Raw genomic sequence first — 22,539 nt, forward strand, 5'->3', positions numbered from 1 at the left:
CTCTTAGCTATCTTTTTCTTTTTTTATCCATGTTAAATTTATAAGGTAGTCAATGAGGGCAGAGAATTATATTTGTAATTTGATGTTCAATCAATTTTACTATTCGGATATTTATTTGAACAATAAATAATCATGTATAGCAACTCGCTAAAATAATCACAAACCATACCATATAATTAACGGGGAAAAAACCACAGAGTATTCATTTTTTGTCGCCGTTCAGAAATTGAAACAATTTTTAGAATTTTTGCAGTGAGAAGATTAATGTTAGAAAAAATAACCAACATAAATAGCAAAGAGCAATGCAAATCATAATTGAAGCAAATACCCAAAAGATTAAAAACATTACAATTCACATTTTTTCATAGAACTTTACCAGCATTGACGTATTGGCACAATTTGAGAAGAAGATATTCTGTTGAAACAAAAATAAAAGCGTGAGAAAGGAAACTGATGCGTACAGATAATTGCTATTTCGTTATGACATCATTTTTTAAAAAACTTTTTGGAGATAGTTGTGGTGAGTATTGTGTAAACTTTTCTTTGTAAAATTAATCACTGGCGGTGTTTGGGCGTTTTGTTTTCGCTGGTGGTGTTTGGATGCTTTGTTCACCAAGTTATTTTCGGTTAAGTTTCATTTTTCGTAGAATGTGCATCTCCACTGTATTTCTTTTTGCCATTTTTCCTCCTATGCTTTCCTCCCATTTTCTCTCTTACTTTAAAACTTCGTGATACAAATTCTCCACAGCTTAGGTAGAGGTAAAGAGACAGAAGAAACTCATCTACTGCAGCAGTTATCTGATGCTTGTCTAGTTGTTGATGCTTTAGAACCATCGGTCAGGGAAGAGTTAGTAAAGAATTTTTGCAGCAGGGAGCTTATTTCATATGAACAAATTTTTGAGGGAGCTGGTGCGTACATTAGATTTTTGTCCTGGTATTGTTTGGATTTTTAAAGTTCATTTGATATATCTTATATCTGACAGAATTAGCAAAGCTGGATAAAACAGAAAGAAGGTATGCCTGGATCAAGCGTAGGCTGAGAACCAATGAAGAGATTTGGAAAGTTTTCCCATCTTCATGGCATGTTCCCTATCTGCTCTGCATCCAGTTCTGCAAATTGACAAGGTTGGTGATTTACCTTCATTTGCGTCTTCTGATATAATTCTCTAGGTAGATTCCTGTTCAAAATTCTCCTTGTTCACGTGATTTTTTGATTGAGTGAGCAAGTATTTAGCTTTTGGTGTATTCGATTAGTTGACTGTTGAATGGTGTAGCAGCAATTTCAGACACTTAGTTTTGATATCAAAACCTAGAAAAATCGTTTTTCTTCGCTTGGTGATGATATATGATTACTGCCAGATATTTTTCTAGTATGGTGTGTGAAGATGATTTTATCATATTTATATAAGCTGCTCGTGTGGAGATATTCAAGATGGTCTCTGGAATGTTTCCAGGCTTGCTGTTGTAGAGACTTTGAAAATAAATCTAATAACGTTTTCATCGCAAAACTTTTAATGAGATTTTCATCTAAACTCTCTGACCTTAGCATGGATTTCTCTGTGACTCCAGGACACAAATAGTGGAGATTCTCAATAATCTTAAAGAAAAGCCAGATGTAGGGACAATATTAATGGTGAGTTCCTTTTATTAAGTACTCCTCAAATTGTTTCAAGTTTACGATCAAATGTAGTTATCAGAGATGGAACAACTAATTTCTCAAAAATTGAGAATCAAGTGCATGCATGATGCTTCATTGTCTGTGATTTTATTAAGCTTTGCTTCCTGTTTGTTATACATATGAACTTTTAATTTATACTGGTTTATCTTTAATAATCTTCGGGGTTTTCTTTTTCTTTTTGTTTGTGTTCATATCATCAGTCATCCAATTTTGATTAGCTATCAATTTCCTAGGCATTTTACCAAATTATGGATGGCCTCTGTGACGGCCTCGGCAAGATCAAGCTGCTGGAAGTGGATAACAGCTTTATTTTGCTCATCAGTTATTAGGTCAACGATTTGTTATTTTTTAAATAAACCATTATCCCATGTGGGTAATGGAGGAGATGAAGATAGTTATCTTGGTTGGTTATTTTAAATTTCTAGCGATAAGAATGCCATTATATTTAAGCAATGCAAAGTGAAATTATAAAGCTGCAAAAAGTCTTCATTCTCAAACAAATTCTCATTTCAAGCCTCTAAACATTTACAAATATCCACAATAGGGAGGCAAGGGCGAAAATCTAATAAATCGAAGGAATTAACCGAATTGAATGATTGATCGCTCAACACCCATCTCGATCCTTTGCACAGGCACACAACAGTCTCTTTCACCAATTAAACATTGGTCATCTAAAATTTGTTTACTTGGGTATGCTGTTTGCTTGCACCCCTGCTGGAGCCTTTTGTTTCTTGCTCATCCCAGGGACAAAAGTTACAAAAGTTTGCACCTTTATTATTTGATATGCACCCTGGTGGAATTCATATTTCGGCAAATTACACCATGTTGGTCCACTTGTGGTGGACATACAGTTTAAGGTTGTGAGCCTCTCTATGTGGCTTTTTATGGGACCCACGTTGTTTGTCGACCATCAAATGCTAACATTTATGCTCAATGAACCTAATAATAGCTGACTTCTGGTAGTTACCTTTTATAATTCTAATGCTTATGGCTTCCAACAGGCATTGTAACGTACCCTTGAATTTGAGGAAGAGTTAGCAGAGAAATTCGGAGGTGGAAGTTGGAGTAGAGAATCAGAAAGGTACAATGTGGAAGATAATGCGGAAAGTAACAATGAGATTGTTTCGGACATTCGAAAGAAATTTCGTTGTTACTCTCGTATTTCGCCGATTTGTTTTGGCTTGTTCTCGTTTCCTTCGGTTTTGTCAGTGGGCAGAATATTTTTTCCGATCGAAGTCTGTGCAATGGGGTCGTGGAAGAAGGAATCAGGCGCTGGGTACAGGAGTCGCGATGAAGTTATACGCATTGAACACAAATTCTTCAAGTTGCGGCTGGGAAATGGGGGTGGTTCCGTTTGGTGGGAAGAACGAACCAGGTCTGCGAGCTACAGTTTGGATTTTGATCGTGAGGTAGCAAGATGGGTTAGCTTGAAATTCGATGATTTTGTCAAATATCCCTCTACAGCTCCGGATTTCCAGAGATTCAGGGGAACGAATGCGATCTTCTCAATGCAGAAACTGGTCAATAAACGAGGCAGTTTCATCGAATTGACAAAATTCAGTCACAACGGACGAAAGCAAGTTACAATTGTACCTAGTGGATATAGCTTTAGGGGATGGAAGAGTATATCGTCCTCATTAAGGGTGCTGTTGGCAGGGAAATATCAGGGAAAGAATATTCAAGCTAGGATGCAACGAGGTTTCGCCCCAGTTAGAGTCAATTATGTGGAAACACATGATAAGGAAGAGAAGGGGAACCTTAGCCACAAGGAGCAGTTAGCTACGAAGCCTAATGGACATCAGACAGTGATGAGGAATTGGCAGGAAGCGGTTGTGATTACTAAAGGAAGGGTGAATATCACTTGGAAAGTTATTCAAGAAATTCTTTGGAAGTCAACCAACAAATCGGTTGAGTTGTACCCCTTCCAAGCCAACAAGGCAATGTGGTGGCCTTCTAGCTCGGAAGACTTGGCTTATTACATCAGGCTGAAAAGAGGTTTTTTTGAGAAGGGGGTGACATTGGATTTCGAAGGATGGAGACCTGACATTAATACGCAAGAGAGGATACAAAACTGTTGCAACAGCTGGCTACAAGTGTTCGGGGTACCTTGGAACCTTTGGTCTAACAACACTTTCAAGATCATTGGAGAACAGTGTGGGGGTTTGTTGGCCATCAGTCATGACACTATTCTTTACCGTAACTTGGAAGCGGCAAAGATTAAAGTTAAAGGCCTTGAAGGCGGGTTTATTCAGAGTGCGCTGCGTGTCCCCTTGGAAGGTGGGATCTTTGATATCAGTATCAAGGTAGTTTCTTTTGACCCAAAGGCATACGAACATTACCAACGCCAAACATATGCACAAGTTCTGGTGAATGGAAAGAGGAAGATTGCTGGTTGGGGAAACAAATACATTGATAAAGAACAGAGATTGGGAGCTGAGGCAACATCTAACATTAAAGGCAAGGAAGACCCGAGGGAAACTTGCGAGATCGAGGTGCCATTGAATGATAAACAGAGCCCTACAGAGGGGAATAATGGAATAGGACCACAAACTCATCGAGGCAAAGTGTACAAAATCTTGACGAGAGTTAGTCCGAAAAGTGCTTCGAATTTCAAACAAACTCCTATCCAATCGATCACTGAAAGAGGAGAGGAGGAGGAGACAAAGACGTCTAGCGAGGGTATCGGAGCAACTAGGCACACAGTTAAGAATTTCGAGAAGGTTTATTCAAGGAAATATGCAGAAAACAGTGGTCTTAGAGGAAAGGAGGTCAACGAGGGTGAAGAGAAGGGCACAAGCTTCAGCTTTACCGAAGGTGAAGAACCTGGCGGTTTCTATGAACCAGACAATGGAGCAGTAATGGAGTTCGACGATTCGGAGGATGACTTGCTCGGAGATGATATTGATTACGAATTCTCAGACACAGACAGTCATGGCACTATGAAATCAGAAGACTCGATCAAAGGGGTAGAAGATGTTGAAATATTGAAGGAGATGTTCTCTTCACCAAAAAAGAATGATGCACATGCCGAGTTACATCCACTTGAAAACGCGACGTCTGCTGTGGGACAGGTACTAACCAATTTTCATTCATCCATTCTCAATCATTCTTTCAAGCTTCATTCATACTTTCCTGCGTCTTTCAATGCTTTGGGGTTGTCTAGTGGTCTTTTAGGAGGGGTGGTGAGAGGGTGTTTGAATTGCCGGGTTACGGGAAAGAACTTTTCGAGGGCCAAGAGGAGGTAAGGTCAGGGGGAGTTGTACCGGAAAAAAAGGCAGTCTGTTTTATGTGGGGCAGAGGGGAAGGTTCCAACCACAGGTTTGAAGAGGGAATTGCATAGGTTGAAGTGTGGAATTAATTATGAGAGAGGTTCATCCTCTAAGGGCCCACGTATTTCTTTATGAAAATCTTCTCATGGAATATAAGGGGTGGAGGAAAGTCGAGGAAAAGAGAATTGGTCCGCAGGATGATTCGAAAGGAAAATCCAGATATCGTGGTACTTCAGGAAACTAAAAAAGAATCTGTTGACAGATGGTTTGTGACTAGTTTGTGGAAGTCTAGATTTGTGGATTGGGTCTGTTTACCGTCGGATGGGCGTTCGGGAGGTATCCTTGTCATGTGGGATCCAAGAATGGTGATGGTCAGAAATAATTTAATAGGCGAATTCTCCGTGTCAGTTGAGATAGAGACGACCGATGGAAACACGTGGTGGTTCACAGCAATTTATGGGCCTGTAAGGCCGGGCGAGAGGGAGAGATTCTGGGATGAATTGGCAGGACTCAGTACTATTTGCGGGGAGAAATGGTGTTTGGGAGGAGATTTTAATGTGGTCAGAAACACGGGAGAAAAGATGAATAGCATTTCTAACACTACTAGCATGTTATGCTTTGATATGTTGATAGGAGAATTGGGCCTCTATGATCCTCCACTTTTGAACGCTAAATACACGTGGTCTAATTTCAGGGATGATCCGATTTGCTGCCGATTAGACAGATACTTATTTTCGACTGGTTGGAAGGACATTTTTCCACACTCCAGACAAAACGTGTTACCTAGAATTACTTCGGATCACCACCCACTGCTACTTGACACAACGAAGGCGAAATGGGGACCTGCCCCCTTCAGATTTGAGAACGTATGGTTGACACATCCAAACTTTAAAGATATGGTCCAATTGTGGTGGAATGAGGGGGAGGAGCAAGGGTGGGAGGGCTACAAGTTTATGAAGAAACTCAAAAAATTGAAAGTTGATATATCAAGTTGGAACAAAGAAGTTTTTGGCAATGTGGGTGTTAGATTGGAAGAGTTGAGGCACAGGGTTAAGCTTTTGGATGAGTTAGAAGCCGAGGGAAGATGGACTGAAAATTTAAGCCTACAAAGAAGAAATGCGAAATGTGAGCTGGAAAATTTGACTTTTAAAATCTATCAAATGGAAAGTCAAAAAGCGAAAGTGAGGTGGTTGAGGGAAGGTGATCAAAACTCCAAGTTCTTTCATTCGATGTTGACAAACAGAAGAAATAAAGTAGTTATAGATAAGATGGAGTTGGAGGATGGGACTTTGGTTACGGAGGAAAAAGAGATTGAGGAAAACATCGTAAGATTTTATAAGCATTTGTATAGGAAATCAGAGGGGGATGGGGGAGGATTTGATGGGTTGGAGTGGTGCCCTTTGGAATTGGGTGCGAGAGACGAGCTTGAAGTATCTTTTACCGAGGAGGAAATCAAAAAAACAGTGTTTGAAAGTGAAGGATCGAAGGCGCCGGGACCGGATGGATTCACAATAGCATTTTTTCAAAAAAATTGGGACACGGTTAAACAAGACTTATTGAAGGTATTTGCTGAATTTCACAGTGGGGGAGTGGTGAACGGCATCACAAATGAAACGTACATATGCCTCATTCCCAAGAAACAAGATGCTGTTAAGATAAATGATTTTAGACCGATAAGCCTCACAACGAGCTTGTACAAGATAATTGCAAAAGTGTTGACCTACAGATTCAAAAAAGTGTTGAGCTTCACAATTGCAGAAAATCAATGTGCCTTTATCAAAGGAAGACAAATAATGGATTGTTGTCTTGTTGCTAATGAAGTGGTTGAAGAATACCGTAAGAAGAAAAAAAAGGGGTGGGTGCTTAAGGTGGATCTGGAAAAAGCGTATGATAATGTTGATTGGAGATTTCTTGATTTTGTGCTCGAAAAAAAAGGATTCGGCGTTAGATGGAGAAGGTGGATAAAAGGGTGTGTGTCTAACATATCGTTCTCGATTTTTATTAATGGCAAACCAAGGGGGAAATTTAGAGGGGAACGAGGACTTCGACAAGGAGATCCTTTGTCCCCTTTTCTTTTTAACTTGGTCATTGACGCTTTGGGGAGAATGGTTGATAGGGCTAAGGTTTTGAATGAGGTAAGGGGGCTGGTGGTTGGCAGGGGTAATGTGGAAATCTCCCACATACAATTTGCTGATGATACATTGTTTTTGGTACAGACGGAAGGACATGTGAGGAAACTAGTGGAAATTATCACTTTATTTGGGATGAAATCGGGATTGAAGATCAACTTTCAAAAAAGTGTGGTGTTGGGAATTGGTTGTGAGGAAGAGGAGGTGGTTGGCTTGGCCCAAACGATTGGGTGCAAAAAAGATGAATGGCCGATTAAGTATCTCGGATTACCATTGGGAGGGAAACCGACGACTCTTGATTTTTGGGAACGGGTCCTTACAAAGATGACCAAAAAACTCTCAAGCTGGAAGAAATCATTCTTATCAAGAGGAGGTCGGTTGACCCTCATCAAAGCTGTGCTAAGTGCAATGCCTTCTTATTACATGTCCTTGTTTCGAGTGCCAGCGAAAGTAGCAAAAATAATGGAAAAATTGATGAGGGATTTCTTGTGGGATGGAGCGGACGGGGATAAAAGTTGTCACGTTGTTGGATGGGATCAGCCGATCAGGTTTGCAGGCCGAAGGATAGGGGTGGGCTAGGTTTGGGGGACATCAGATTGAGAAACAAAGCGTTACTAGGGAAATGGTGGTAGCGAGGAAGGGAGGGTAAGGAGCAGTTGTGGATGAACGTAATTAAGAGCATTTATGGTCTTCAAGTTAATGGATGGGATTTGGGTTTGGCTAGGACCTCGACTTCTAGAAGCCCTTGGAAATATATTTCTCGTTCCTTCCCGGCAATTCAACTGTTGAGTAAGTGGGTTTTGAGAGGAGGTAATTACATTAGGTTTTGGGAGGACGTTTGGGGGGGAGAGAGTCTTTGTCTCAAAGATCGATTTCTTTCTTTGTTTTCGATTTGTACCGTCGTCAATAAACCTATTCGTCATTTCATTGAGGTTTTTGAGTTAGGAGACAGTCGTCATTTTCGTTGGGATGTGCGTTTTAGAAGAAATCTTAATGAAAGAGAGTTGGGGGATTTTGGTAATTTATTGGGTGTCATTCATTCGGTGACTATCGAGTTGGGTTCGGAGGATAGAAGGGTGTGGTTGGGAGATTCTTCGGGTCTGTTCTCAGTTCGTTCTTTTTACGAGTCATTCTTTCCTATCCATAACTTTCCAGTTTTCCATCAATACATTCATATTTGGAAAGTTCCTATCCCGCAAAAGATTCAAATTTTCTCGTGGACTGTCGCTTTGGGCAAGTTACAGACCTCTGATTCGGTGCAAAGAAGATGGCCATCATGTGCTCTACGGCCACAGTGGTGCTGCTTGTGTCAAAACAGCGACGAGGATCAGAGGATCATTTATTGCTGCATTGTTCTTTCTCGAGAAATATTTGGATTAAGGTGATGCAAGAGCTGAAATTTCTTTGGATTACTCCGAGGAGGGCCAAAGATATGTTCACCATAGATCCAGGTTTTGGCAAGGGGGCTATCGTGGATACTTTCTGGTACATGGTTGTTCATTACACGTTCTGGACAATATGGCTAGAGAGGAATAACAGAATTTTCAATGACTCGTCTACTTCGGAGGACAAACTTTGGGAAATGCTGAAATTAAGAGTCGTACAGTCAACAAGGAATTTAAAAGAACTAGGACATCTAGCTATTTCAGATGTTGTTAGGGATTGGAGTTTTGTAACAATTTAATTTTATGTTTTGATCACTTTTAATTCGCGGAAAACTCTTCCGCGTCTTTTGTTTGGACCTTTAAAATTTCTTTTGAATAAAATAATGTTTCCTATCAAAAAAAAAAGAAATATGAGAAAAAGCTTGCTGCACATCATGGAAGTGAGAATGAGGCGTGGCTTCATTATTGATTGATTAAGTTGATAAATACTACTAGTCAAGTTATAATTGACTGCATCATGCTACTTGTTGACTCACTTACTTCTTCTCAAGCCAGGATCAAGATGGCCAAAAAGATTTGTCAATTCCTGGTGCTGGGGTAAGTTCCCTTGCTCGGAGCTTGTGCATGGTGCACCAGGAAACCAAAGTTTATCTCTTGCAACAAGAAATCGTCTTTTCCTTGTTTGCTATGATTGTATTGTTAGCTTGTTTATTGTTGCATTTGATATAGTAAGTTTCAAAAATCATGTTTTTTTCTTTCAAACAGGTTTGATTTTTCAACTGTGAGTCCTTGGCAAATTTATGTGCAATCTTTCTTGAAAAATATTTGGGTTGTTGCATCAGGGTGACGACAATGTATTGCAAAAAATGTGTTGAATAAAGTTCTGGTTCTAGTGCACTGGCTTTATTGTTTGCAGCTGTAGCTCGGTCCTCATTCAGATTTTAACCTGAAAAGTACTGCTTAAATTTGTGATATTGATTGCCACTGTTTTATATGGCAGTTCAATTTTCAAGGGATCATTTCTTCATGCTTTGAACCTTACTTGACGCTGTATGTGGAACTGGAAGAGAAGACTCTTATGGAACATTTGGAGAAACTTGTGCGGGTTAGGTTTTCTACATCATGACAATGTGAGTGGTGGGCGCGTTTTATCTCCTGCACTAATTGGCATTTCTATATCTTATGCTACAGGAAGAAACTTGGGAAACCGAAGAGGGAAACCAAAATAACATTTTATCTAGCAGCATGCAGGTAAACAAATGGGAATGCTAAGAGAAATCTGTTTTTATAAAGCTAGTAGGTGATAATCCTTTTTTTAACCATTCACTAATGTTGCATTTGCTTATTATTCCCAAGAACGTAAATACAGTAAAATAAGTGGATGAAAAACATATTCTGAATCTTGGACTTTATTTCCTTTTTCAATACGCCAATGTCTGTTTCTTCTCACTTAGTAAGTTGTTGGAATCTGAATTCACTTGGCGGTGTCAAGCCTTACATTGAAAAGGTTAATCTGCTGTAGGCTGCATCTTGATTCAGAAACATATTAAGTTTCGGATATTCAATATTTTCAAATATCAAGTTAATATGAAATATCATACTAGGTTTCCCCTTAGTTTCCCCTCATTTGTTACTATGTTTTTCTGCATGTACCTGAATTAAACTCCTGCCACTTTGATTTCTGAGTCTTGCCTGCAGTAAAATAAAATAAGTTTGTGAATTTGCTCATGCTCTCAGCTATCAAACCTTTGTTCATCTTCAGTTATAGATGAAATGAATCTTTGTTCTACAGTTGTGACAAAATTTTCTTCAGAAAATTCTTTACTTTTTGCTTTGCGTCTTTCACTTACTCTAATTTACTCAAAATACTCGGGACTTTTTCTTTTCAACTTCTAACAATCCCTATCTACTAACATAATATCCTGTTATTTAACATGACATTATGAAATCGTTTATCCATACTATTATGATGTAGGTCATATGTTAGTAAATCATCACTTACAACTTCTGTTTTTGTTCTTTCAAGTGATTCAATAAAAGTTTTTCCTTTGAAATACACGGGCTTTATTACTTTTTGTTAGTCCCCCACCTCTCCCACAAAAAGAAAAACAAAATAAATTACAACATGGTAAATTCGTGAAATGGAAGAAAAGTAAACATGTCTAATGATATATTCCTTGTTTAATGCCATGACTCAATTTCAACCCTTTTTTGGATAATTTGTGCTGCATTTTTTTTGTCGAAGGACTTAGTGTGGAGAGTTATTGTCGGCTTGTTCTGTTCTTCCGTGTTTAATCTCTCGCCTTGATTACAATTTTCATACCTTCTAAAATGCCACACAAGACATTGCAAAATTTCCTAGTATCTAGTTTTGTATTCCAGCTCTATTTTTCTTTCTTGCATCCTTATTCTCAATTAGAGTAATGCCTTTTCTAAATCCTTGATTGTTATATGAAGGTCTTTTTGATTATAAGGAGGACTTTAAAGCGATGCAGTGCTGTAATGACCCGAATTCTTATTTTGAATGAAGTATTAATTAAGACATAATTAATGAGTTGTTAATTAAGTATTATTAAGGAATTGATAATTCGGGATTAAGCTGTTGGTATTTACCGAATTTTAAATGGATAACCCGATCTACTTCGGATTACATTATCTCGAGAAATCCAACTAGACCAATGAGATTCTGACACGTGGCAGATAAGATTGGTTCGGATTTTCTGGAATAGTGCGGATGCAACCTATAAATGGAAGCCGATTCTTTTGTTTCCTTCACCGCATTCTTCAGAGAGAGCTCTAGTTGTACCTTAGGTTTTCTAGCCAGTTTCTAGGGCACTTTGGTGTCGGGAAGTTTCGGAGCTAGTATCGACTCGAGGAGGGGTCGGTGAACTGAGATCGAGACATAATCAGTGGGCTGACGACGGACGCAGGTATAATCCTAAATCCTTAGATAGTGATTTAAGGATCTTTAGGGAGATCTTTGTAGCATGTTTGATCTGGTTTGTTAGTGATTTCTTTATGTTGGTATTGTCTAGGTTCAGAGTTTTCTGTCAGATTGTTTTAGTGAGGTACGTGATGTACTGACTGAGATATCCAAGCGTAGTATACACACTTATATGCTGCATATTTATCTGTTGCATGATACATGTTTTACTGCTTTGGCATATTATGCATGACATATCATGTTGAGCCTGATATCTTTTGAGATATACCTCGTTTGTTGGGGCCGCTCAGCCCTATTCTGTATTGTGGACGATGGGGCATCGAGAGCTACAGTGTCCGACGGGACCCGCGGGCTCTGATGACCTGGACATTGCAGGTCCACGTCTTGATGATGAGTGTGGGAGCCAAAACATGCCTAGGGCAGATCAGAGACTACACACTCAGGCGCCTCTAGATTGAGCATGAGATTCTTGACTTGATCCTTGATATCCGAGCATATTGCATTTTGCATGCATCATATCAGTTTGTATACTCGTACATTCTCGTATTGGGCGATTGTCGCTCACGTCCTTGTTTTAATCTTGGGCACCCTATTCCACGGGGCAGGTCTTAGGTTGGACGGTTCGGACGACCAGGGCAGTGGCTAGAGCAGTTGGGTTTTCGGTGGTGATCCAGTGGAGGTTTTCTGTGGTTTATAGTTTTCTCGTTCAGAATCATGTATTTGTTATGGTTGTATTAATGTTTAAGACTGTCGTTATTGCTTTGTTTTCATTTGGGTTGTGAGATGATTAAGTATTTGGTTTCCGCTGTTTAATTGTTGTTATTAAGTTTAATGTTGCATGTTTATTAGTCTGTTTAGTAGTGGCTCGGGTAAGGGCGCTACATTTGGTGGTATCAGAGCATGCAAAGATTTTTGGGACATTAGTAATTTTTTTTTGAGGATTTAGAAGTTGATTTTAGTTTCCTTTCAGATGTCAGGAGATGGAAGCAGTCACAGTAGTGTGGGACATGGCCGTTATGGCGACGATGAGGCTGGCCGAGAACATCGTCGTAGAGATCGTGACGGAAGGCGTCACCGAGATCATGATGAAAGGAGACGTAGGAACCGTGTCAACATTATGGATTTCATGAAGATTGGACCTCCACAGTTGACCGGAGACGAGAATTGGTTCTTCGTTGGTGAGGGAGCTCGACCTCCAATGCCAGTAGTGTCTGCTGTAAAGGCACAACGGGCTTTAGCAAAAGGAGGAGAAAGATACCTCATTTATGCTGTTGACGTATCAAAGGATGTAATCGACGTGAAGAACATTCCAGTTGTCGATGAATTTCCTGATGTTTTCCCCGATGAAATCCCTGGATTTCCTCCAGAGAGGGAAGTGAAAGCGGAGATAGAATTGGTACCTGGAACCGCACCTATCTCCAGAGCGCCTTATAGATTGGCACCAACAGAGATGAAAGAGTTGAAACAACAGTTACAAGATCTTCTTGACAAAGGGTACATTAGACCCAGTGTGTCTCCCTGGGGAGCACCAGTGTTGTTCGTTGAAAAGAAGGATGGGTCTATGCGGCTTTGCATAGATTATCGGCAGTTGAACCGAGTATCAGTCAAGAATAAATATCCGTTACCACGGATTGATGATTTGTTTGATCAACTGCAAGGGACTTCAGTGTACTCGAAGATCGATTTACGGTCTGGATATCATCAACTTCGAGTTCATCAACGTGATATCCCTAAGACTGCATTTCGAACAAGGTATGGGCATTACGAGTTTCTAGTGATGCCGTTTGGTTTGAGGAATGCTCCAGCAGTATTTATGGATTTGATGAACAGAGTATTCCAGGAGTATCTTGACAAGTTTGTCATTGTCTTTATTGATGACATACTGGTATACTCTCGTAGCCCTGAAGAGCATGCACAACATTTAAGGATTGTATTGCTAACCTTAAGGAATCACCAACTGTATGCTAAGTTGAACAAGTGCGAGTTTTGGCTCGACAGAGTTGTCTTCTTGGGACATGTTATATCCATAGATGGGATATCAGTGGATCCTAGCAAGATCGAAGCAGTGTTGAGTTGGGCACGACCGGAATCAGCTCAAGAGATAAGAAGTTTTCTAGGTTTGGCAGGATATTACCGGAGATTCATTTCAGGATTTTCTCAGATTGCCAAACCATTGACTCAACTGACCTGTAAGAATGTGCAGTTCGAATGGACTCATGATTGTGATAATAGTTTCAATGAACTGCGTCAACGTTTGACAACTGCACCAGTTTTAGCTCTGCCATCTGGATCAAGAGGGTACATTGTGTACACTGACGCATCACTTCAAGGACTTGGGTGCGTTTTAACCCAGAATGGTCATGTGATTGCATATGCATCCAGACAGTTGAAGAAGCATGAAGAGAATTATCCAGTTCATGATCTGGAATTGGCAGCGATTGTGTTTGCTTTAATGATTTGGCGACATTATCTCTATGGAGAGAGATTTGAGATCTTTACAGATCACAAGAGTTTGAAGTATATCTTCACTCAAGCAGAGTTGAATATGCGCCAAAGAAGATGGATGGATTTGTTAAAGGATTATGATTGCGAAATCAAGTATCATCCAGGATCAGCGAATCTTACAGCTGATGCTCTTAGTCGCAAGGTTAGATTATCTGCACTTCAGACAAGTTTCATATCAAGTGTAATCCAAGATTGTTGTTCTCTGGGATTTCACTTCCGTCATAAGAAAGGAATGGAACACATTCGAGTAACGAGCATTTTATCTGAACCGATGTTGTATGCCAAAATCAGAGAAGCTCAGTTTTCTGATCCGAAGGTGGAAAAGTTAGCAAGGTTAGCTAACGGAGACAACACATCTGGCTTTGCGTTCCAAATAGATGGAACCTTGTGTTTGTCAGGAAGAATCGTAGTTCCAGAAGATTCTAAATTGAGGGACGAGATTTTATCTCAAGCTCATAGGAGTAAGTTGGGTATCCACCCTGGAAGCATGAAAATTTATAAGGATTTGAAGAACAAGTTTTGGTGGAAAGGTATGAAGAGAAGTGTTTACCAGTTTGTAGCCAAGTGTTTGGTTTGTCAGCAAGTGAAAGCTGAGCATCGACGACCAGGAGGATTACTTCAGAATCTTCCTATCCCTGAGTGGAAGTGGGAGCATGTAACGATGGATTTTGTCACCCACTTGCCGCTGTCTTCTAAGAATTGTGATGCAATTTGGGTTGTTGTGGACCGACTGACTAAGTCAGCACATTTCATTCCGTATAGTCGGGAATATAGTTTCGATCGCATGGCAAGACTATACATCCAAGAGATTCTTAAATATCACGGTGTGCCAACAAGTATAGTCAGTGATAGAGATCCACGCTTTACCTCAAGGTTCTGGGGAAGTTTTCAAAAAGCGTTGGGAACGACATTGAGTCTGAGTACTGCTTATCATCCAGAGACCGATGGTCAGTCTGAGAAGACTATTCAGACACTCGAGGACATGTTGCGTGCTTGTGCTTTGGATTTTGGACCAGCATGGCATGATCATCTGCCGCTTGTGGAGTTTGCATATAACAATAGCTACCACAGTAGCATTGGTATTGCTCCGTTCGAAGCATTGTATGGTAGACGTTGTCGTACTCCTTTGTTTTGGGACGAAGTAGGAGAACGACAAGTGCAAGGACCTGAATTAGTGCAACAAGCGATTGACGTAGTGGAATTGATCAAGAAGAGAATTAAAACTGCACAAGATCGTCAATCGAGTTATGCGAATACCAAGCGTAGACCTCTACAGTTTCAGTCAGGGGAAAAAGTTTTCCTTAAAGTTTCACCGTTCTGCAGGGTGATGAGATTTGGACTCAATGGAAAATTAGCCCCAAGATTCATCGGACCTTTTGAGATCTTGGAATGTGTTGGAAATTTGGCGTATCGATTGGCTTTACCGCCGTATCTGTCCAGCATTCATAATGTCTTTCATGTATCGTTGCTACGACGGTATGTAGCAGATGAGTCGCACGTTCTTAGTCCGACAGACGTTCAACTTGAAGAAGACTTGACTAATGTCGAGCAGCCGCTTTTAATCCTGGGTAGGAAGAGAAAAACCTCAGAAACAAGACCATTCCACTTGTTCTAGTGCAATGGCAACGCCGAGGTACTGCAGAAGCGACTTGGGAGTTAGAGAGTCGTATGCGCTCAGAGTATCCTCATTTGTTTTGAGTTGTATTTTATTCAGTTGTATTGTACTTCAGTTTTGATTTCGAGGACGAAATCTTTGTAAGGAGGGGAGGATGTAATGACCCGAATTCTTATTTTGAATGTAGTATTAATTAAGACATAATTAATGAGTTGTTAATTAAGTATTATTAAGGAATTGATAATTCGGGATTAAGCTGTTGGTATTTACCGAATTTTAAATGGATAACCCGACCTACTTCGGATTATATTATCTCGAGAAATCCAACTAGACCAATGAGATTCTGACACGTGGCAGATAAGATTGGTTCGGATTTTCTGGAATAGTGCGGATGCAGCCTATAAATGGAAGCCGATTCTTTTGTTTCCTTCACCGCATTCTTCAGAGAGAGCTCTAGTTGTACCTTAGGTTTTCTAACCAGTTTCTAGGGCACTTTGGTGTCGGGAAGTTTCGGAGCTAGTATCGACTCGAGGAGGGGTCGGTGAACTGAGATCGAGACATCATCAGTGGGTTGACGACGGACGCAGGTATAATCCTAAATCCTTAGATAGTGATTTAAGGATCTTTAGGGAGATCTTTGTAGCATGTTTGATCTGGTTTGTTAGTGATTTCTTTATGTTGGTATTGTCTAGGTTCAGAGCTTTCTGTCAGATTGTTTTAGTGAGGTACGTGATGTACTGACTGAGATATCCAAGCGTAGTATACACACTTATATGCTGCATATTTATCTGTTGCATGATACATGTTTTACTGCTTTGGCATATTATGCATGACATATCATGTTGAGCCTGATATCTTTTGAGATATACCTCGTTTGTTGGGGCCGCTCAGCCCTATTCTGTATTGTGGACGATGGGGCATCGAGAGCTACAGTGTCCGACGGGACCCGCGGGCTCTGATGACCTGGACATTGCAGGTCCACGTCTTGATGATGAGTGTGGGAGCCAAAACATGCCTAGGGCAGATCAGAGACTACACACTCAGGCGCCTCTAGACTGAGCATGAGATTCTTGACTTGATCCTTGATATCCGAGCATATTGCATTTTGCATGCATCATATCAGTTTGTATACTCGTACATTCTCGTATTGGGCGATTGTAGCTCACGTCCTTGTTTTCATCTTGGGCACCCCATTCCACGGGGCAGGTCTTAGGTTGGACGGTTCGGACGACCAGGGCAGTGACTAGAGCAGTTGGGTTTTCGGTGGTGATCCAGTGGAGGTTTTCTGTGGTTTATAGTTTTCTCGTTCAGAATCATGTATTTGTTATGGTTGTATTAATGTTTAAGACTGTCGTTATTGATTTGTTTTCATTTGGGTTGTAAGATGATTAAGTATTTGGTTTCCGCTGTTTAATTGTTTTTATTAAGTTTAATGTTGCATGTTTATTAGTCTGTTTAGCAGTGGCTCGAGTAAGGGCGCTACAACTGCTTTGACAAAAAAACACACACTCTGTAATCTGATAAAGGTTCGTCTTTGTCTCCAGACTTTGTGCTTTGGCCTGAAGTAGGTTATTATGATTTTCATTTAAGGAACACGCATTCTCATATTAAAAGGTGTCTGGTGTCATAACTTCCATTTTATACGTTTTTCAAGAATCCTTAAATCTTTGAACAGGTATTTGAAAGAATTCTTAAAGCATATGCAACAAAACTTTTTGCCAAACTCCCAAAGGGTGGTACAGGCATTGTAGCAGCTGCTACAGGAATGGATGGTCAAATAAAGGTACGTAATTTTGAATGTTTTTTGTGTTAGTTATTGGTCAAATTAAGGAACTGTTTTTTTCCTTTTTAGTCTTTTTCATCGTCCTCGTTCAAATGTTGGCTTTTTTCCGCGTATTTTTTGCTTATGATATTTTCTGCAGACATCTGACAGGGATGAACGTGTGATCTGTTATATAGTTAATACAGCTGAATATTGCCACAAAACGGTTAGTTTTTTATTGTCATGTTAATTTTGTAATCCTGCAATATAGACTATGATATATCATTAAAATACTGAAGATACAGACCGAGTTAAGTATTTCAAACTACGTGTAATGATATTCAACCTATTCTGCTATATCTGTGCTCTTGTAAACTTTGAGACTTGGAGAGTTTAATGATAACTACTCTGTCATCAATACATATATATCTTTTATTTCATTTTCTATTTCTTTTCTTCCATTTTATCTTCTTATCTATGGCTATCCCCCCTCTGAATTTTTCACTATGTTATCAGTTCATTATTATTGCTACTTCATGTTAATTTCCTTTTGTTGTTTGTGCTACTAATATTTAAATTTTTTTAGTCCGGGGAATTGGCCGAAAACGTGTCCAAAATAGTTGATCCTGTCTTTGTGGATAGGATTGATATGTCCGAAGTGCAGGTAGGAAAAATATCATATTCCTCATTATACATTTGCTCCCTTTGTAGCGATCTCTCTCACCCTACCTATCACTACATTGTGCAGGATGAGTTTTCAGCGGTTATAACAAAAGCATTGATAACTCTTGTGCATGGTATAGAAACTAAATTTGATGATGAAATGGGTGCAATGACACGTGTTCCTTGGGGCACAATTGAAAGTGTTGGTGACCAATCGGAGTAAGATTTCTTTATGGATATGCTTGCTGTTCAAAATCCTAATCTGTTTTTTTTTCCTTTTTTAATGTTAACCTTGATGATATGCCTGCAGGTATGTAAATAACACAATTCTGACTGCTAGCATCCCTGTACTTGGAAACCTTCTTTCTCCTATATATTTCCAATTCTTTCTTGATAAGGTAAATGTGCTAGTATAGTTTCATGTTAATACACATTATATCTTGCTCTTTAATTCGAATTTATATATTTCTGGAATTTCACCAAAAAATTGTTACCACTTGACTGGATGAGAAGCAAAATGTTCTAATTAAGACGCTTGAACGATTCTCACTGTTTATTTCTCGTAAATGGCTGTATTTTTAAAAACATCAGCGACCTTGAGTTTCATGATGAATTGTTTTGGGTAAAAATAAAGTGATAGTCTTAAATGGGTTACTTTCAATTAATACATAGCTCTGTTCTGAACACAGTGGTTTTATAAAAAATGGCCTAGCATAATATCGGTGTATCAGAACTTGTTTTTCTTTGTCTTGAAATATTATTTGCTCCACTAGTGTGTAGCCTTCCTGATGTGTGAAGTTCATTGAATGTTTGTATGCTTGATCTTATTCACTCATGTATGCAAATTCTTTTTGTGGGACACCTAGAGGGGAGGATGTTGGGGAGAAGTGTTCGAAGATTGATGCTGATAAGTAAATTAGGAAAGTGCATTATTGGGGCTGGAAACTCTGTAGTCTTATGAATATACTTTCAATTATGAACATATCATCTTCAAAGATTGATCTATCAGGAGTCATTCATCCATTTTGTGTTACGTTGTGTTACTAATGTGTTTCTTTTAATTAAGTGCTCATACTTCTAGGATCTTTGCAGCTTGCATCATCTCTTGCTCCACGCTTTTACCTCAACATATTCAAATGCAAACAAATATCAGAAACAGGAGCCCAACAAGTCAATTCTCCCCCTCCCTCTCTATCTTCTTCGGACTCTATGTGCGCACTTTTTTTTTGCACAAGTTGACCTAATTCTTAAATATCAGGCTATATGAATCGTTCCAGTGGGTTATATTCTTTTTTGACATATAATAAACCCAAAAAGCATATTGCATTCATAATTTCATATAATTTAAGGTGTTTATGTTGTGATACCTGCAAATGTTGTTAGATACACAAGCTGTAAAAACCATTCTCTTAGATGTTCCTTCCCTTGGGAAAAAAGGTACGATTGCAACTTTGCTACTGGTAGCCACTCATAATTGCAGTTTGATATATTGAGAATCAAAATTCGTTTTTTTTCATTTCACAGCTTTACGAAGTCATTTTAGTTTATTTTCTTCCTTTATGATTTCTTTTTGTTTTTAAGCTTATGAAAAATAAAAATACGCTTGATTTGCATATGTTCCTTTAACGTCTTAACGTTTCCTGCTTGTTCGTCCATGTAGTTGTCAACTGAAACTTAGCCTCCCATTTCTACGAGGTTGACTTGAACTAGGGTGAAGTGCTTTTACTTTCCTAAGTAGAAATCAGGTTTTTCTGTGTGATTTTGTACCTCCAGTTTCCTGTCCTTTTCAAACTATGCATTGTGAGGTTCCACATAGGACTTAGCTTCTGACACCTGTTCCTTGCAAGAATTGCTACTGTCCGTATTCCGTAAGTTTTTTTTTCTGGTCAGTGTTTTTTAATCTCATTCCAACGCTTTGTGTGTCAGTGTGGATGATATCCACTAGGAATTTAGCTGTAAGTGTTCCTCTATGTTAGGGTTGGATTATCCAGGTTTAGTGCCTGTCCACTTGTGATCTAATTGTGTTTGCAACTCCACTTACTTTTTCATGCCCCGTAAATCTTTTAGTTACACGTATTAGCTGTTGAAATAATAGGTATTTAATTTGATATCTTTTTTCTATTTTGATTCCAATAGATTGTGTCACTAATCTACTGTGACTGATTGTCCCCTGGCCCACACTTCCAATTCCCCTGCGCTCCCTGGTATAAACTTTGTGGACTCTGGCCTCCAAATATTGGAGCAAATTCATGTCACTTAGAGATCAAGTATTCCTAGAGTTTTCCAGAGTTTCAAACTCGATATACGACAATCAATTATCGACGATTATGGCAATTTTTAAATGACCTGTCGCAAAGATTACCACCTTTTGTTTTTCTTGGATATAACCCTGGCATGATTCAAATGACAAATTGTAAACCTTTTGCAAAATTGCTTTGCCTTCTTGTGGACTGTGAGCTGGCTCTTAGACAATAGACCGTGAACTTATGATTCCCTGTATATATTTTGTTTTTAATAGTCAACTTATTAATTTGTTGAGATCAGGTTCGTCTTTCATATTACCTCAAAATATACGATGACATGTATGCATATTCTAAGTAGATCCATTATTTGCTACTTATTTTAATGCATGAATATGCGAACATTTCTTTCACGAAAAAGCAATGAAATCATCTCACTTTTTACTCCACTGGACACCTTTATGTAATTGGTAACTCTTCCCATCTAAAGCTATGAAAGGGAACCCAAATATCTATTAATGTCCTTCACTATTTTTGCATCCAAGTAAGTTAAGGGTAGTAGTTATAATTGCATCATATTGTCTCCATTAGCCATCTTAGCTCGGTTTAGTTTCTAGAAAATATTAGGGTTGTACTTTTAAGTAAAAGAGTTTAGTAGCCCAAAAGGGAGAGAATCAAATCATTCAGAAAATTATATTTGTGACTTCATCTCGTCTCACTAGATAAATGTTTAATAACTAACCTTTGTTTTCTCTTAACAGACATCTGTAGCTGCTGGCTACTCGAAATTCGTGAGTCGTGAAATGAGCAAAGCTGAAGCTCTGCTAAAGGTGTGATTTAGGTTTTTACGATTGGCTTTGCGAGTTATCATGTTCTTTTAGTTTACCTTTTCGGAGAATATTGTCAATTACATGATATGCAGGTTATATTGTCCCCAACTGACTCTGTGGCAGATACATATTGTGCATTATTGCCCGAGGGTTCCCCTTCGGAGTTCCAACGGATTCTGGACCTAAAGGTAGTTCTTTATTGTCTTCAGAATTTCTGGATTTATATTATTCTGTCTCAGAATCAAGAATTAAAAAAGTTTGCGTTGTTTGTCACCTTACGGAGGGAGTCTTATCCTTTTATTTTAATCTGTTGGTTTCGCGTCCATTAGTTTTTTTCTTAATCAGCTGCCCGGTTTATTATTAATTTTTTTCTCTTGAAAAACTACAGCCAAAAGGATTGAGTCTGTTGACTAGACGTTCTTATATTGTTAAAAATGAAAGTAACACCACTGGAATTCTTCTCTTAATTTCATAAGAATGCAAATTTGCCTTCAAAATATCATCTATTGCTATTCGCTTGTACATTGCTTATATGCATTGAAAATTTGGATTTCTATCCAGACTTTGGAATGAAGCATTTTCAGCAACTCTCTCACTTCATTTCATTTTATTACTTCTTCTCTAGGGCCTCAAAAGGACTGATCAACAAAGCATCCTCGACGACTACAACAAAAGTGGAGCAGGGACATATCAAGCATCTATAAAGACAGTCATCCCATCTGCGCCCAGCACCATGCTGGCACCCGTGATAGCTAATCCAATCGCACCTGGGATCATCCCACTAAAGGAAGAAATCGTGGCTAGAGCAGCTGCACTAGGGCGAGGTGCTGCCACAACAGGAATCCGTAGATTCTTAGCTTTAACTGAATCAACCACCAAAGATCGAAAAGATGGGGCATTCAGAAAGCTTTTCATCGGATAAAATGTGTTTGCTAGTTCTTCCTTGACATTGAGTTCATTTCGGTTTCATCAGAATAAGCCTCTGTTAATTATATCCGGCCCCACCCATGGGGTACTGTCACAGGGGTTATTCACGCAGCTACTTTTTCCCAAGTTTCTAAACCTTGTGCGGCTTGAATCACGCACTGATTCAATCAGCCAACCTTTCAACACTCGTGTTTAATTATTTAGTGGAATATCGAACTCACAGAGCCAACCAAACCAAGTCAAAACGTGCAGAATGTAAAGCACACAACAAATTACGGGCAATGCCCAAACATTGCATTCATCTTCATTCAGAATTACAAAAGAAAGCCTAGGTTTGCACACAAAGAAGGCTCACACTCGTGAATGCCTTGTGCAACTCAAGGCCAAAGCATATAAACACAATACAATGCAGAAAACCGAAATTAACTGTCTAGGACACCTGTCAAGTTTGCATGGAGCCAAGTGTAACTGCCATGCACAATTGCCCTGTCTGCATGCCACTTGTTGGTGAATGTTGCCAAGTGTCTCAACTACCCAACAACTGCTTCAAACCATAAGAAATGAATGCCATTTGTCCCTAAATCAGCCAACT

At 39.3% G+C, this 22,539-nt stretch overlaps 1 protein-coding gene across 1 annotated transcript; it reads left to right on the forward strand.

Annotated features, from left to right (window-relative positions):
- The first annotated feature begins 749 nt into the window (after positions 1-749).
- LOC140804216 (vacuolar protein sorting-associated protein 53 A-like) lies at positions 750-22,081 on the forward strand. The gene is made up of 18 exons (XM_073160072.1): positions 750-909; positions 984-1,125; positions 1,570-1,633; positions 9,017-9,058; positions 9,462-9,566; positions 9,653-9,712; positions 10,919-10,956; positions 17,012-17,051; positions 17,201-17,308; positions 17,448-17,513; positions 17,874-17,951; positions 18,036-18,169; positions 18,261-18,348; positions 19,043-19,117; positions 19,321-19,384; positions 20,950-21,020; positions 21,113-21,208; positions 21,646-22,081. The coding sequence occupies exons 3-18, from the start codon at positions 1,631-1,633 to the stop codon at positions 21,940-21,942; spliced, it is 1,365 nt and encodes a 454-aa protein (XP_073016173.1). The 5' UTR covers positions 750-909; positions 984-1,125; positions 1,570-1,630; the 3' UTR covers positions 21,943-22,081.
- The last annotated feature ends 458 nt before the right edge of the window (positions 22,082-22,539 follow it).

This window comes from Primulina eburnea, chromosome 11 (genome assembly GCF_022965805.1).
Source record: "Primulina eburnea isolate SZY01 chromosome 11, ASM2296580v1, whole genome shotgun sequence".
NCBI lineage: Eukaryota > Viridiplantae > Streptophyta > Magnoliopsida > Lamiales > Gesneriaceae > Primulina > Primulina eburnea.